The sequence below is a fragment of the Aspergillus piperis genome (genome assembly GCF_003184755.1).
Source record: "Aspergillus piperis CBS 112811 unplaced genomic scaffold BO85scaffold_38, whole genome shotgun sequence".
In the NCBI taxonomy this organism is placed as follows: domain Eukaryota; kingdom Fungi; phylum Ascomycota; class Eurotiomycetes; order Eurotiales; family Aspergillaceae; genus Aspergillus; species Aspergillus piperis.
The window spans coordinates 14,444-28,481 of record NW_020291628.1 but is presented as its reverse complement, the minus strand read 5'-3'; the positions used below and the strand labels follow the sequence as shown (position 1 = coordinate 28,481).

Below are 14,038 nucleotides of genomic sequence, written 5' to 3'. Positions count from 1 at the left end.
AGGCAGGGGAAGCTGCAGGGGCACATCATGATCGCATTCCTCCCCGCCGCTTAGGCGAGCCAACCTCCATCTGCCTCCATCTGCCCTACTCCAAACCCAGCTAGAGCCCCTCTCGTGCCCTGGAGCTTATTTGCCCCCATCTCCACTTGAAGCTTTCCAGCTCATTTCCTAGCGTGGGGTTATCTCCCATCACGCCCAGCAAATCAACCCGTTATTGCCAATTAGTGCGTTCCGACTCGCGCACCGTTGTCAAGTGTCATCCCCCATTCTGCTGGTGTCCAGGGTCTGTTTTTCGACCCCACTGCGCTGTCGATCATAGTGAATTAACCACCCCCCAACCCTGTGCGTCGGGGAACCAGAGAAGAATGCTTGTGTGACTTGTGCCGAGTCGGCAGATTCCTTTTTATGATATATCTAATTATGTACAATCGTTGGGTAACCTCAGTGTTTAAGTGCAAAATCAATCACGACCGACACAGGAACCTCTATTCAGATTAATCACTGCGAGAGCATCAAACAAATACTATGATTCAGTTACTCCTTCATCGAGGTTTCAATCTTGCGAATCACTCTCGCTGGGTTTCCCACAGCCAAATGAAACGCAGGAACATCCTAGCATGGCAACCATACTTATCAGCAAAGACCATTTTTGACCCTCACACAAGATCCCAGGAATGGTAAGCAGTCTCGAACGTACCTTGGTCACCACACTTCCAGCTCCAATAACCGCACCTTTTCCGATCGTCACTCCCGGCAACACAGTCACATTCCCTGCGAGCCAGCAATCCTCACCAATATGGATTTCTTTCCCCGACTCTGGACCTTCCGTTCCGTTGCGCACAGCCGGATCAAGAGGGTGCGTGCCGCTATAAAGACTAACCTTGGGACCCAACAAGGTGCGCGCCCCAATCGTCACCAAGCAGGTGTCGATAATGACACAGTCAAAATTGATGAAAGCGCCTTCTCCCACTTTCACGTTGTACCCGTAGTCCATGCGAATGGGAGGCTCGATCCAAGGATGCTTCTCTAAGAGCTTGTCATCCTCGGCGGGATCCTGACTGGCAGGCGGGAGAGGGGTGGTATCACCCACAATGCTGTTCCTGTCAGCCCGGTTGTATCCGCCATGCCGTGGAAGACTGTTCCATCCGCGTGGAGCCTGCCGTGGTTGTATTCCGGCGTGGGGACATCGATCTGATTGTGTTCACTTACTCCTTCCACAACTCCAGGGACCGTCGACGGGACACGTCGCCCGCATTGTTGAAACGGCGACAGGCACTGGCGCAACGCGCTCGATCCGCTGTGAGATCGGAGACGAACGCATGATACAGCTCGCCCCGACGCATGCGTTCTCGATTCTCTTGCAGATCCATGGTTGTATTTCGAATGGGACAGCCGGAGAGAGATTCCTTTGTTGCGTTATCAAGGCGGGGTGAATCCGGAGTTTAGTCCGAGCACAGCACTGCGGGCCGTCAAGTGGATGAGGGATCTTAGTAGACTCCTACCTGATTACACTTGCCTAGCATCGATGGGAAATATATTGCCACTGATATATACAAAGCACTTGATAGCATACCATAGATATAGTGGTTATGACTGCAAGCCGTCTGGAGATAAGCCAATTCACTCTCCGCATCGCCAGCCATAATTGTCATTCTGCAAAAGCACAACTCTCCAATACCCAGTATAACAAACAATCCCTCCAATCCAAATGACAATCTCTCCAGTCTATCATCTATCAACTTTCCCCATACAAACTTCATAAGACACATCGACTATCTCCTCTAGAATAAGTCAACTTTCCCTCGCGCGCAGCGACCCATCACATTACCACAAGTACAAAGTACCCACAACCCACCAATCAGAAGCCCATCCGCCGGAGCTCCTCCGCATTGGATCGCAATTAATATTGTTCTCCAAAAACTCCCGCGATTGTTCAACAACTCCATATAAACACCATTCAGCACCCTCTTCAGCATGACAATCCATTGACAACACCAGAAATCTCAACCTCCACTACACCTACCAACAACTACCTCAACACCAACAACAATAATGTCGCACTCCCCTCCCTCCCCCTCTCCCTCCCCATCCCCATCACCACCATTCCGCCCATACCGACCACCACCACCGCCCACCACCAACAACCACACAACGACAACAACAGACACCTCCATCCTCCCCAACGGCCCGAAATCCCTCTCCAGCATCTCCCTCCACGCCTACCTCCTGGGCATCCTCCTCGGCCTAACCAGCACGCTAACCCTCCTCCCCCTCCTCTACGGCGACCCCCTATACACCCCCCTCTGGCGCATCCCCTTCTTCCTCTCCTCGCTCTCCCTCTTCCACTTCCTCGAATACTACACCACAGCCGCATACAACACCCACTTCGCCACCGTCTCCGCCTACCTCCTCACCTCCAACGGCTGGACCTACCACATCGCCCACGGCTCCGCCATCCTCGAATGTCTCCTCACGCACACCTACTTCACCACCCGTCCGGTGCCGCTATACCTTCCCCCCTCGCTCACAACCTACCAAGTAGCCGCTGGCCTGTTCCTGATGGTCCTGGGCCAGACGATCCGCAGCGTGGCCATGGCGCAAGCCGGCAGTAACTTCAATCATACGGTGCAGGTCACGAGACGGGAAGGGCATGTGCTTGTCACGGGCGGTGTGTATTCTGTCCTCAGACATCCGAGTTACTTTGGCTTCTTTTGGTGGGGGTTGGGGACCCAGTTGGTTCTTGGGAATGGGGTGTGCTTTTTGGCGTATGCGGTTGTGTTGTGGAGGTTTTTTAGTGGGAGGATTTGGAGTAAGTTTGATCCCTCCACCTTTTCCTGTTTTTATGGCTTGTGGGTGTGTGCTAATGGTTTTGTGATAGGGGAGGAGAAGTTCTTGGTTGCGTTCTTCGGGGAGGAGTATGAGAAGTATAGGAAGAGGAGTTGGGTGGGGATTCCGGGGATTCATTGATTGGTGGTGCTTTATATTGGTATCTTTGAGACTATACATATAATTTTCGTTCTGGGTGGAGTTGGTAAAGAAGGGGGGGATTGTATGATTTTGATTTGGATGTTAATATATAAGGAATAAAAAAGAAAAGTGGGATTTCATCGCTAAATAGCAAAAGGTATCAATGCTCCATGAACGCCGTGGCTATCGTGACCCCATGCTGTGTAAAATCACACCCTTATATACAACCTCATATACAACAAGGGGAGAAGCTAAAGCTTACTCTCCCTCGCCACCGCCCCAAGAGCACCACTCATATACGCCCCCTGTCCCTGCCCCTGCCCCTCAGCTTCATCCTGTCGATGCTCCGCATCAGCCCCGAATTCATCTCCGTAGAGAACAAGCTCCCTGCCACCACGCGTACTCCACCATGTGACACAGAAATGTGCCCGTTCGACATCCATCTCGCCGCTACTCAGCGCCTCCCAGAACCGTTCCACGCATTGCTTATGCATATCTGGTGTCTTGATGCTGTTAAGTAATTGCGCTGTGAGGGGAAGCCATTCCTCGAGGTCTTCCACGCGGAGGAAACAGAGACTGTCGATGAGCGCGAGGGTCAGCGCTGCTTGTTCCGACACGGGCGGGGATTTGCCGAGGTCGGGGCCGTCGAGTTGAGTTGATAATGATTGGGGGAGGAGTTGGTCGGATGCGTGGAGGGCTCGGTCATAGAGCACTTCGAGGAGGATTGATGGGAGGAGGCGTTGGGTGTTGGCGATTGGGGAGGGCGGTGCTGTGACTTGGATGACGGTCTTGAAGGCTAGACGGAACTGTCGCGCGGAGAGGTTTTCGGGGAATACCTGTAATAGATTGTTAATATGAGGAATATAGGGGTAATGAGAAGGTAGCTTACAGCAAATAGGTTGTCGATGTAAAATGGAAGATGCTTGGCTGCTACGGCGGCGTTGTTCGGGATGGCGAACACGGCCAGGACCGTGCTGTGGGCGGCTTCGAAGATCTCCAGGAGATGGTTATTTCCGCCGGCTGGGAGGTAGGGAACGGCTGCTGCAACGAGAAGCTCTTCGCTGCATGCAGGAGATAATAAGGGAGTGAAGAGTTCCGACGTGTTGAGGAAGAACAAATCCAGGCATCGCTCTATAGGATGGTCGGGGATCTGACCGAGCTCACTGGGCTTGATGCTTCTCAGGAAATTCTCGGCCAGATCGGGGTAGTGTGATAGGATATCCACAGCTGTCAAGGTGACAAACATGTGCTGCGAAGAAGCGTTCTGGCCCATGCGGGATGATATGAAGTAGAGATTCCGCAGTATGTGAAGCACCTGCATGGATATGAACGGAGCACTGCGGTGAGCAGCCAGCACAGGGTCATTGATCACTCTTCCCAGAACAGCCCGGAGAACAATGACAATAGAATACAGGCAATTACGGAGCAGTCTCCAAAGTCCCGGGATGGTGGTCCTCAAGGACTCAGCGTCGAGGAACTCCGCCTCCTCGGACTTGTCGACCTCCGACAACTTGTTCAACCGCCACTGCACCATGAGCGTACGCACAAAGTCCGTGATATGGTCCAAGGTTTGCGCAACCAGACCAGAATCTTTTGCATTCTCTACTGCATGTGCCATGAGCCGGGAGAGCGGTCCTAGGGCAGACACGAGGGGACTAGACGAGATAGCCGTCACACGAGCAAACGTGTCAGACTGCGCCAACCACTGGAATTGTTTGCCAGGAGCTTCCACAATGTCCTTGTCCACAGTGCCCAGGAAGTATCCTCCCTCCAGGCCTTCGGGTGATGCATAGGTCGCATTGACCATGACCGGTAGCAAGACGTCGAAGTCAAGCCTGCTCCTTTCCGAGTCCGACAGCAGTTCAAAGGTGTAGTTGAGGACCATCGTGACACAACGACCGTCAATCTCATTCCGGGGATCCAGCTCCTCAAGCGCAAGCTGTGAAGCCGTCACAAGCGCCCTTTCTAGCTTCCGCCGAACGTGCCACGGCAACCCCTGTCTGTTCTGTCCCTCGAAACCCAGCAGTAGCCCCCCAATCAAGATTGTGTGTCTCCATCGCGGCGACTTGTCATCCGCTCCATTGATGACAGCTTTGACCCAGTCCTCACGTTCGATCTTTCTAGCCTGTGTGTAGGGCGTCCTTGAATCGTCTGAAGCTTCGCTTTGTACTATCGCGATGGCGGCTGTGTTGAATATGCTGAGGATCTTGCGACACGTGAGAAGATCGACAGGACGGTCCCAGATAGCTGGAGTTGCTAGCAGCTGTGACGCAAGCAGAGTAATATTCAGAGGGTTTCCAAGGACGGTCAAAAGGCTGGTCGCCGTGGGAAGCAAACTAGCGAAGTCGGTCAGTTGCGTCCGCGCAGCCGAGGTGCGGAGAGGGGGAGGCTATCATACGTGAAGACATCCTGAAGGTCAGGTGAGAATTGAAGCGATCTCAGAAGAGCACCCAAAGAGCGTTCAGTCGCCATGATGTCAAAGGGGCGTCAATGGTTTAACCAGTAAAGTGGACATTAGACACAACCCAAGTGAGACTGACAGAGAGGTATGGGGAGATAACGGAAACCAGCTGCTTCCAGTTGCCGCGGAGAACCCCAGATCACCTGCCGAGGTTCGTCGTGCCGGGAGCAAACAGTGCAAACCACGAGCTCCTCCGTTCCGAGCGGATCTTATCAGCTTCGCGACCCTTTCTGGCCTCCGTGGTATATGTCCGCATCAGTGGCTGTCGGCCGGTTTACCAGGTCGTGCTCATCTTATGACTCTCAATTAGTCCATGTGGCAGGCCGGGTAGCCTTTTTGCATTCCAATGGCCGACAACCGGGTTCCGATCAACTATCAAACGCCTCCTTTTCCGTCCCTCTATGAGCTCTTCCCAACGAAGAGTACTGGTGCATACTACCTCTACTACAACAAGGACATTTGGCGTTTTACTCTGTACTGGACCTTGATCTTCTATGGCGCAAGCCATCTGCTGGTCGCGGCATGGGCTGTGGCCATGCAATGCAGAAGCTGGAAAGCCTGTCTTGCGGTTCCCTTAGTATACATGGTCATAGGTGGATTGGAGGCGCTTTTAGCGGGGAGTATAATTGGCCTCGTGTGAGTCCTCTTGATGCTACGTTCTATACTACTCGCAGTGATCTGACTATTTGATAGTTTAGGTGCAGTTTATGAAGCGGGTAATTTCAGAATGTCGACCTGGATCCCCCTTTTGTGGGGTGGTATCAATGTGTTGGTCCTCATTCTATCTAGTTTCCCTATCCCAGGAGGACTATGACGAAGACGAATCGGGATGCCGACCTGGCCACATCTAATATTCCCTTACCTGCGGTGTCGATAACAGGTACCCACGGACAGCATGATCGTCTTATTATGGTCGAGAGCGCAGATCCTCGTCGAAACCGACTATAATACATACATAATGTTCGCTGAAAGTTATTGAGGCCACGCCAGCAACCGAGCGACCTGGCATTGCGCCATCTTTACGGGCCAACCGAGTTTTTGAGCACTAGATGCCGCAGCTGGAATCATCTTCCATATCCGTGATCGGGCGTACTGCTCCCTTGCAGGCCGGGAAGTCCCCCGGGCATGCCAGGAAAGTTTGGCGGCGGGAAGTTCTGGGGCAGCGATATTCCTTGGGAAAGAAGCTGCTTCTGCAGTTCCGCCAAGTCAACGTTCACCGGAGGTGTCCCCGACATAGCAGGGTGCATGGGAAACCCTGGCAATCCAGTCGTAGGAGGGAAGTTGTTCGGCTGAGGGGGCGGTTGGCTCGACAAAAGAGCTGCTAAACGCCCAGGATCCATCTGTGGCATAGAATTGGAAAACCCCGGCTGGGGCGGGGGCTGGGGAGCCCCAATCCCGGGCAGTATCGAACCCATCCCGTCTGGCTGTGGTGCGGCGCCAGGTGGTGCGAATTGAATTCCAGGAAGAGACGACATACCGGCCGGTTTCTTCTGGTCGACCAAGCTCTCCGCCTCATCTTGAAGTTCTTGTTCCTCCTCTTCACGCATCTGCCGCCGTCCGAAGCCCCTGCTCCATGTACCCTGAGCTTCCGCCGCTTCTTCTCCGATATGGAACCTGTCCTTCATGTAACTAGTCTCCCCGGGTCTGGCACGGGACCAGAACCGTGTGAAATTATCTTTAGATCCGGATGCAAGAATGTGACCAAGAGGATGCCAATCGAGGGACCAGATGGTGGCACCATGCGCATATTGTACCTTGTGGGCAGGGTATATCACCTGCGCCGGCGTGTTAGCCGGGTCGTTGCTGTCATATGGCGCAATTGTAGGGATCTGCCCGGAGGGCAAATTAGGTTCATCAAGTAAATAGTGATATAGAGATCCATCCTCACTACCAGTAGATATGAGAGAGCTGTGGATCGGGTGCCATGTAAGAGAGGAGACGGGCTTCTCATGGCCTCGGAGGATACAAATATCTCGCATCATGCGCAAGTCGAAGACTCTCGCCGTTTGATCCCGAGACGATGTAGCTAGAAGGTTATTGTTTACGCGGGAGAACCTCGTCGCTGTGACAGTATTCTTGTGGCTATGAAGCGTTGTTAAGCATCTTGCTGTGCGCGGATCCCAGAACTTGACTTGGTGGTCTTTGGACCCAGACACAAGCAAACCTTTGGTGGGATGCCAGTCGCAGGATTTGACATCCCAATTGTGACCGGTAAGAACGGTATCGCAAGTTCTCGCAGTGAAATCGAAAATCTTCAGTGTTGTGTCGTCGGATGCGGAGAGGAATTTAGTATCACTGGGTGACCAAGCTAAATCGCGAACAGCATCGTGATGTGCGTCATCGATCGTCTCAACGTTGTTGAAGTTAGGTCGCCAATACTTCACGTCACCCTTCTGTCCTCCGGATATCAACCAGTCATGACTGTGAGACCAAGCTAAGGAGGTGACTCCAGCTTGCAACTGGTCGTAATGTGCCTATTCAACCATCAGCAACAAATCGTCGGCCAGCAGATAATCGCAAGCAAACAACACGCACATCCATGACTGTTTCGAAGTTGAAGGCAGTTCCATTCCAGAGCATGAACTCGCCCGTATGGCCTCCCGTCAGCAGGCGCCTTCCTTCCGGTGTCCATCGTACGACAGTGATCGGTTTCTTCGACTTTCCGATTGACTGATGTAAATGCCGCACCGGGATAGTGTCCGCTGGAGAATGAACTCGGGCAAGAGGTGGGAGCATCTAACAAAGAGAATTCCGCTCGTGTCAGTTGAGGGGTTGTATCAGAATGTGCGCGGACGTCTGTCGCACTTACATCCACAACATAGCTTGCACTAGGCCTTTCCACCTCAATCTGATGACCACCCTTATAGCGAGGTTTCCGTGTGCGTATCCATTGTACCATCGATGATCCATAGTCCGTCACGAGTCCTACAATTGACGGTTAACTTCGCCAAACGAAAAACGAAGGTAGAGGGGTAAACAAATGTGAACGCATCGGGACAAAGGATCGTATAACACGTACTCGGTCGTCGCGGCCCAGCAATTCCCCCTTCGTAGGATTTCGGAGGCCTCCCAAATGGCTGGGCATCATTCCCAGGGTCGTCGTAAAAAGCCATTGCGACAAAGCGCACTGCCGAACGCAGGTAGTAGGTTTACAAGGAAGAAAGAAAGGATGACGGAGGAAGCGGAGAGACAGTCGCTAGCATGACAGGGGAGGCAAACGGGAGGAAGCAATGACAGCTAGCCGATGCTCAACCTGGTGGTAAGATCCCCAGCTAGAGCCAATCGACCATGTCGTGCATGCAGCAGGAGCAGGAGCAGCGCTTGGTTTGATTGTCGCTTTGGTGATGGCGTTGGGTGTCGGAGCGTCGAATGAAGAGCAACCGCCCTTGGCTGCGCGACCGTCATTGGCCGCGACAAAGCCAGCCGCTGCGCTGCCATGAATTTTAGGCCCGCAACGGCCTCGATCGGCCTGAGGCCAGGCCGTTGCGACGCCGCAATTATGCGTTCTTCCCCTGCAACCCCCGCTGCTGTTCCCTGTGGCCATTATTAGTATTTAAAAACTACCTTATCCCTCCTTTTCCCCCTCTCCCCTCTAAAACTTGTCCAGTTTTCTGTCATGTCCATCGTGGACAGCGCACCCTGGTGGGATTCTGTGTCCTGCGTTCTAAGCTATTTCCCGCAATTGGTTTGAACCGAGGCCAGACAAGCTGCTAAACTACAAGTCTCCCTATACTTCGGGCTTGTGATACTACTCCACTGTCAAAAGTGGCTCGTTTCCCACAACAAAATCAACATGTCTCCTACACAAGAGGCCTCACATAGCGCTAGTACTGCTATCAGTACTGGGACTGACATACACACATCCCCGCAAAAGCCCATGAACGGGAAAGCTTCCAACGGTCATCCTCCCAAAGGGACGAATGGCGCCACCAAGACCAACTGGAGAAGGAGAAGCAAATATCGTCATGTGGAAGCCTATCATTCGAAAATTCGGCATTCCAGTCTCAGTCGCGAACCCAACGTCACGGCGAGTTTCCTGGGCTTCCGAAATCTTATGGTCATAGTGTTGGGTTGGTTTGCCCATCCTTCTTACCCGTGTGTCCGCTTCTGGCTAATGCTTTGTTTCCGGATCTAGTCGCAATGAACCTCCGACTCATCATTGAGAACTTTATGAAAGTAAGCCACTTCTGAGGATCAACATTCATCAACGCAAGCCTAACTGACCTCTTCGAATAGTATGGTGTCTTAATTTGCATCAGATGCCACGATTATCGGAGGCAGGATGTTGTGCTCGGCTCCGCTCTCTTTGCGCTCGTCCCATTCCACCTCTACGTTTCTTATCTCATAGAGCTGGCCGCGGCAAGACAGGCTAAGAATATTGTTGGCCAGAAGAAGAAGGACGGGTCGACCGAGGCAAATGAGAGCGAACAACGCATCTTCAAAAACACATGGTGGATCTCCGCTTTCTTCCACTGCGTGAACACCCTTCTGAGTTTGGGAATTACGAGCTTTGTCGTGTATTTCTATGTTCACCACCCAGGTATCGGCACCCTTTGTGAGCTTCAAGCTCTTATTGTGTCGTTCAAGATTTGTTCGTATGCCTTCACCAATCGCGACCTCCGTGAGGCCATGCTTAACCCTTCTGTCGAATCCGCCCTCCCGGAAATATATTCGGCTTGCCCATACCCCAACAATATCACCCTGGGGAACCTGGTCTACTTTTGGTTGGCGCCTACGCTAGTTTATCAGCCAGTATACCCCAGATCGTCACACATCCGGTGGTCGTTCGTGGCCAAGCGCCTGTCTGAGTTCTTCTGCCTAGCCGTGTTCATCTGGCTTCTATCTGCTCAGTATGCGGCCCCCGTCTTGCGCAATTCGATCGACAAGATTGCCGTCATGGACATCGCATCTATTCTGGAGCGCGTGATGAAACTGTCCACAATCTCTCTTATCATCTGGCTGGCCGGGTTCTTTGCGCTCTTCCAGTCACTGCTGAATGCTTTGGCCGAAGTGATGCGGTTCGGAGACCGTGAGTTCTACACTGATTGGTGGAATAGCTCCAGTCTTGGAGTGTATTGGCGGTCATGGAACCGGCCTGTATACCTCTTCATGAAGCGACATGTCTACTCGCCGCTTGTTGGTCGTGGGTGGCATCCTCTTGCGGCGAGCACGGTTGTCTTCGCTCTCTCTGCTGTCCTGCATGAGGTTCTTGTGGGTATTCCCACGCATAATTTTATCGGTATGAATCATTCTCCCGCTTTGTTTTCGGCCCAAACTAACCAAGTCAGGTGTGGCATTTGCGGGCATGATGTTTCAACTACCGCTGATCATTATCACCGCCCCATTGGAGAAGATCCAAGACCCTACTGGGAAGGTGATAGGCAATTCCATTTTCTGGGTCAGTTTCTGTCTTGTCGGCCAGCCTTTGGGAGCATTGCTGTACTTCTTTGCCTGGCAAGCGAAGTATGGTAGTGTGAGTCGAATGTGAACGTAGTGGCACGTTCTTGTCCGCTGTTTGCCATAGATGTAAATAAATGCCATCAACTTTAGCCTGTTTTTTTTTTTTTTTTTTTTTTTTTTTTTTGTCGAAAAGCAAAGCAAGCAAAGTCAATGATTCTGTACCATCGGCGCTCCTCACAACAGAACCTTCTAGGTTCTTCTGTCTCATTCATCTTGCTTACTGCAGTGCCCATTATAGGACGTGTTCTGTTCGCGGTTGACTATTTCTTCGGGTGTGAATGGCAATGCTGTCGGAGTCGGGTCTTCAGGGTTCCGCCAAGGATGCTCTGGATCCGCATCCGGCCGCTCTTGCGCCCCATCAATCGCCGACTATATAAACTGAATCACTTTCGGCTTCTTCTAGACTTCCTAATACCGCCTAGTCATAGCCGATTCAAATTGAAAACACTACAAGTTAATATTCCACCATGCTTACTCTGACCGTCCCTGAAAACTACGGGTATGTGCCAATTCTACAAACCCTGCAAACAATGCCACTAGGTCCCATATAGCCTGATGCTAATCATCCTGCAGCTCCGTCATTGCCGTCGCTCTGGGCGCCATCCCCGTCCTGAGCTTCGTCCATGGCGCCGTCGTGTCTCGTCTCCGTAAGCACGCCGATTGCCCCTACCCTCACTGCTATGCGACCGTAGAGCAGTGCAAGACCAACGTAAGCCAACCCCAGACGAACAAGATTCCTCGAGCTAACATACATTCCCAATCGTGCAGCCCAAGGCTGAGCAGTTCAACTGCGCTCAGCGCGCTCATGCCAACTTCCTTGAGAACTCCAGCCAAACTATGCTCTTCATCCTGGTGGCTGGATTGAAGTACCCCCAGTTGGCAACTGGCCTTGGAAGCATCTGGGTTCTCGGTCGCTCACTGTTCCTTTACGGATACGTGTACTCCGGCAAGCCGCGGGGTCGCGGTCGTTTGTACGGCAGCTTCTACTTGCTTGCGCAGGGAGCTCTTTGGGGATTGACCTCTTTTGGAGTCGCGAGGGAGTTGATTTCCTACTTTTAAGTTTGGATTGACCTCGTGGGTGTGATTGGCGGTGTTGGCTATACCAGCTATATGTAATAACCTCTACTATTGTATATTACTACTCAACGCGTTTACTATGCGTACTGCTAGGGTCCGCAATGACAATGGCTTTCTGATTGACGTGGTCTATTTCCCCATGTGCAGCAGGGAATACGAGCTCTCCAATGAACCTCGGGTGTGGCACATTCAATGGAAGGGAACTCCGCCTTTGCAGGTGTGGCTGAACCCCACGGGTCGGAGGCGGAGCAATCCACCCCCGATGTGGCTGGTGCGTGGAGGGGCTCGCGATGATTTTACTGAGCTTCCTCTTTTTGTTCGACATTGAACGTTGTCATTTGTTTCACCTCATTATAAGGGCCAGTCGCTGCTAAATTATTCGGTAGTATCTGCGCATCTCTGGATCTACCAATTCGGGCTCATCAATCGAAACTTAAAGCTACTCTCATTGCACAAACCTCTTTCATCCCCGCATTAACCCCTCCACCGACACCATGTCCTCCAAGTCGCAATTGACCTACACTGCCCGTGCCAGCAAGCACCCCAATGCTCTGGCCAAGAGGCTGTTCGAAATTGCTGAGGCCAAGAAGACCAATGTGACCGTCTCGGCCGACGTTACCACCACTAAGGAGCTACTAGATCTTGCTGACCGTAGGCCGACCCGCTACTCTGCCTGTTTATGCTGCATGCAAACTTATTAACGGTGATACCGGACTGCAGGTCTCGGTCCCTACATCGCCGTGATCAAAACCCACATCGATATTCTCTCCGACTTCAGCGACGAGACCATTGAGGGCCTCAAGGCTCTTGCGCAGAAGCACAACTTCCTCATCTTCGAGGACCGCAAATTTATTGACATTGGCAACACTGTCCAGAAGCAATACCACCGTGGTACCCTCCGCATCTCGGAATGGGCCCACATCATCAACTGCAGCATCCTGCCCGGCGAGGGTATTGTCGAGGCTCTCGCTCAGACGGCGTCTGCACCGGACTTCGGCTACGGTCCCGAACGTGGTCTGTTGATCTTGGCGGAAATGACCTCTAAGGGTTCCTTGGCCACCGGCCAGTACACTACTTCTTCGGTCGATTATGCCCGGAAATACAAGAACTTCGTCATGGGATTTGTGTCGACCCGCTCGTTGGGTGAGGTGCAGTCGGAAGTCAGCTCTCCTTCGGATGAGGAGGACTTTGTGGTCTTCACGACTGGTGTGAACATTTCCTCCAAGGGAGATAAGCTCGGTCAGCAGTACCAGACGCCCGCATCGGCTATCGGTCGGGGTGCTGACTTCATTATCGCGGGTCGCGGTATCTACGCCGCGCCGGACCCGGTGCAGGCTGCGCAACAGTACCAGAAGGAAGGTTGGGAGGCGTACCTGGCCCGTGTCGGCGGAAACTAATACTATAAAAGGAGGGAAAAAGTTTTGATGGTTATGAATGATATAGAAATGCAACTTGCCGCAACGATACGCATACAACCTAATGTCGAGCACGGATAGTCAGATTGCGGCATCGGATGTCAAAACGGTATTGATCCTGCAGGCTATTATGTGTGGCACGGGATTAATGCGGTACGACGATTTGATGCAGATAAGCAGTTAGTCCTGTAACTCTTGCGTAGAGCAAATGGCGACGGGTGGCTGATAAGGGCGGTGATAAGCTTAATTGTTGTCGCAGATAAGCAATGCTGACTCGGCTTCAACTGCATCCCAACCAGTTACTGCAATTGAAGTACGATACTTCCGAGAATATGTGGCGGACTTAAAAGAATTTGCCCTCTAGACATGCTTCCTCCCTGATCGTTGCAAAACTTACCCAGACAGTCACCCCCAGCCCGAGGCCCCAGACGTCACATCCGGGCGTTGGACGCCATGTCCGTCGCGTGATAAGGGCCGATCCATGCAGCTCCTATCCTTCCATCGTTCCATTCCCATCCTTATCCTATCGCCTCCCGTGAAACTTTACTAGTTTAGTTGGATGCTCGAGCTTGCTCTCGGCTACTTCATCCAATGGATAAGACCCCGATGCCGGTCCTCATTGGTCTCTAATTGGTGTCGCCCCAACCTTCTCGCGATC

At 52.4% G+C, this 14,038-nt stretch overlaps 8 protein-coding genes across 8 annotated transcripts; 5 read left to right on the top strand and 3 right to left on the bottom strand.

Annotated features, from left to right (window-relative positions):
* Nucleotides 1-540: 540 nt before the first annotated feature.
* BO85DRAFT_454430 (trimeric LpxA-like protein) lies at nt 541-1,008 on the bottom strand. The gene has a single exon (XM_025661285.1). The coding sequence runs from the start codon at nt 992-994 to the stop codon at nt 554-556; it is 441 nt and encodes a 146-aa protein (XP_025509798.1). The 5' UTR covers nt 995-1,008; the 3' UTR covers nt 541-553.
* An 814-nt stretch (nt 1,009-1,822) lies between these two features.
* Nucleotides 1,823-3,117, top strand: BO85DRAFT_408995 (protein-S-isoprenylcysteine carboxyl O-methyltransferase). The gene is made up of 2 exons (XM_025657424.1): nt 1,823-2,809; nt 2,879-3,117. Exons 1-2 carry the CDS (start codon nt 2,053-2,055, stop codon nt 2,965-2,967), a joined length of 846 nt encoding a protein of 281 aa, XP_025509797.1. The 5' UTR covers nt 1,823-2,052; the 3' UTR covers nt 2,968-3,117.
* Nucleotides 3,102-5,507, bottom strand: pex8 (putative peroxisomal membrane protein Pex17). The gene is made up of 3 exons (XM_025665438.1): nt 5,366-5,507; nt 3,857-5,303; nt 3,102-3,803 (listed from the first exon to the last, which is right to left on the bottom strand). Exons 1-3 carry the CDS (start codon nt 5,437-5,439, stop codon nt 3,219-3,221), a joined length of 2,106 nt encoding a protein of 701 aa, XP_025509796.1. The 5' UTR covers nt 5,440-5,507; the 3' UTR covers nt 3,102-3,218.
* Nucleotides 5,508-5,774: 267 nt separating this feature from the next.
* On the top strand, nt 5,775-6,242 carry BO85DRAFT_385318 (uncharacterized protein; the record flags this gene model as incomplete). The annotated part of the gene is made up of 2 exons (XM_025656590.1): nt 5,775-6,064; nt 6,122-6,242. The coding sequence occupies 2 exons, from the start codon at nt 5,775-5,777 to the stop codon at nt 6,240-6,242; spliced, it is 411 nt and encodes a 136-aa protein (XP_025509795.1).
* Nucleotides 6,136-8,772, bottom strand: BO85DRAFT_408985 (WD40 repeat domain-containing protein). Its single transcript, XM_025657423.1, has 4 exons — nt 8,448-8,772; nt 8,238-8,353; nt 7,964-8,164; nt 6,136-7,902 (listed from the first exon to the last, which is right to left on the bottom strand). Exons 1-4 carry the CDS (start codon nt 8,539-8,541, stop codon nt 6,493-6,495), a joined length of 1,821 nt encoding a protein of 606 aa, XP_025509794.1. The 5' UTR covers nt 8,542-8,772; the 3' UTR covers nt 6,136-6,492.
* A 258-nt stretch (nt 8,773-9,030) lies between these two features.
* Nucleotides 9,031-11,012, top strand: BO85DRAFT_432592 (putative diacylglycerol O-acyltransferase (DgaT)). Its single transcript, XM_025658385.1, has 4 exons — nt 9,031-9,498; nt 9,564-9,604; nt 9,665-10,667; nt 10,717-11,012. The coding sequence occupies exons 1-4, from the start codon at nt 9,222-9,224 to the stop codon at nt 10,914-10,916; spliced, it is 1,521 nt and encodes a 506-aa protein (XP_025509793.1). The 5' UTR covers nt 9,031-9,221; the 3' UTR covers nt 10,917-11,012.
* On the top strand, nt 11,004-12,088 carry BO85DRAFT_454424 (MAPEG family protein). Its single transcript, XM_025661284.1, has 3 exons — nt 11,004-11,387; nt 11,462-11,597; nt 11,657-12,088. The coding sequence occupies exons 1-3, from the start codon at nt 11,356-11,358 to the stop codon at nt 11,945-11,947; spliced, it is 459 nt and encodes a 152-aa protein (XP_025509792.1). The 5' UTR covers nt 11,004-11,355; the 3' UTR covers nt 11,948-12,088.
* Nucleotides 12,089-12,300: 212 nt separating this feature from the next.
* pyrG (orotidine-5'-phosphate decarboxylase pyrG) lies at nt 12,301-13,709 on the top strand. Its single transcript, XM_025657422.1, has 2 exons — nt 12,301-12,616; nt 12,686-13,709. The coding sequence occupies exons 1-2, from the start codon at nt 12,460-12,462 to the stop codon at nt 13,360-13,362; spliced, it is 834 nt and encodes a 277-aa protein (XP_025509791.1). The 5' UTR covers nt 12,301-12,459; the 3' UTR covers nt 13,363-13,709.
* The last annotated feature ends 329 nt before the right edge of the window (nt 13,710-14,038 follow it).

Excerpts from the sequence above, each read along its gene's own strand:
- pex8 (XM_025665438.1), bottom strand. The coding sequence starts at position 5,439 with ATGGCGACTGAACGCTCTTTGGGTGCTCTTCTGAGATCGCTTCAATTC. Across the intron at positions 5,304-5,365 it reads GACCTTCAGGATGTCTTCAC|TTTGCTTCCCACGGCGACCA; the intron begins GTATGATAGCCT and ends CGACTTCGCTAG. Across the intron at positions 3,804-3,856 it reads ACATCGACAACCTATTTGCT|GTATTCCCCGAAAACCTCTC; the intron begins GTAAGCTACCTT and ends AATCTATTACAG.
- BO85DRAFT_408995 (XM_025657424.1), top strand. The coding sequence starts at position 2,053 with ATGTCGCACTCCCCTCCCTCCCCCTCTCCCTCCCCATCCCCATCACCA. Across the intron at positions 2,810-2,878 it reads TTTTAGTGGGAGGATTTGGA|GGGAGGAGAAGTTCTTGGTT; the intron begins GTAAGTTTGATC and ends GTTTTGTGATAG.
- BO85DRAFT_454430 (XM_025661285.1), bottom strand. The coding sequence starts at position 994 with ATGGACTACGGGTACAACGTGAAAGTGGGAGAAGGCGCTTTCATCAAT.
- BO85DRAFT_432592 (XM_025658385.1), top strand. The coding sequence starts at position 9,222 with ATGTCTCCTACACAAGAGGCCTCACATAGCGCTAGTACTGCTATCAGT. Across the intron at positions 9,605-9,664 it reads TCATTGAGAACTTTATGAAA|TATGGTGTCTTAATTTGCAT; the intron begins GTAAGCCACTTC and ends CTCTTCGAATAG. Across the intron at positions 10,668-10,716 it reads TCCCACGCATAATTTTATCG|GTGTGGCATTTGCGGGCATG; the intron begins GTATGAATCATT and ends TAACCAAGTCAG.
- BO85DRAFT_408985 (XM_025657423.1), bottom strand. The coding sequence starts at position 8,541 with ATGGCTTTTTACGACGACCCTGGGAATGATGCCCAGCCATTTGGGAGG. Across the intron at positions 8,165-8,237 it reads GTGCAAGCTATGTTGTGGAT|ATGCTCCCACCTCTTGCCCG; the intron begins GTAAGTGCGACA and ends TCTCTTTGTTAG. Across the intron at positions 7,903-7,963 it reads ACTTCGAAACAGTCATGGAT|GCACATTACGACCAGTTGCA; the intron begins GTGCGTGTTGTT and ends ATGGTTGAATAG.
- BO85DRAFT_454424 (XM_025661284.1), top strand. The coding sequence starts at position 11,356 with ATGCTTACTCTGACCGTCCCTGAAAACTACGG. Across the intron at positions 11,388-11,461 it reads ACCGTCCCTGAAAACTACGG|CTCCGTCATTGCCGTCGCTC; the intron begins GTATGTGCCAAT and ends ATCATCCTGCAG. Across the intron at positions 11,598-11,656 it reads TAGAGCAGTGCAAGACCAAC|CCCAAGGCTGAGCAGTTCAA; the intron begins GTAAGCCAACCC and ends CCAATCGTGCAG.
- pyrG (XM_025657422.1), top strand. The coding sequence starts at position 12,460 with ATGTCCTCCAAGTCGCAATTGACCTACACTGCCCGTGCCAGCAAGCAC. Across the intron at positions 12,617-12,685 it reads GCTACTAGATCTTGCTGACC|GTCTCGGTCCCTACATCGCC; the intron begins GTAGGCCGACCC and ends ACCGGACTGCAG.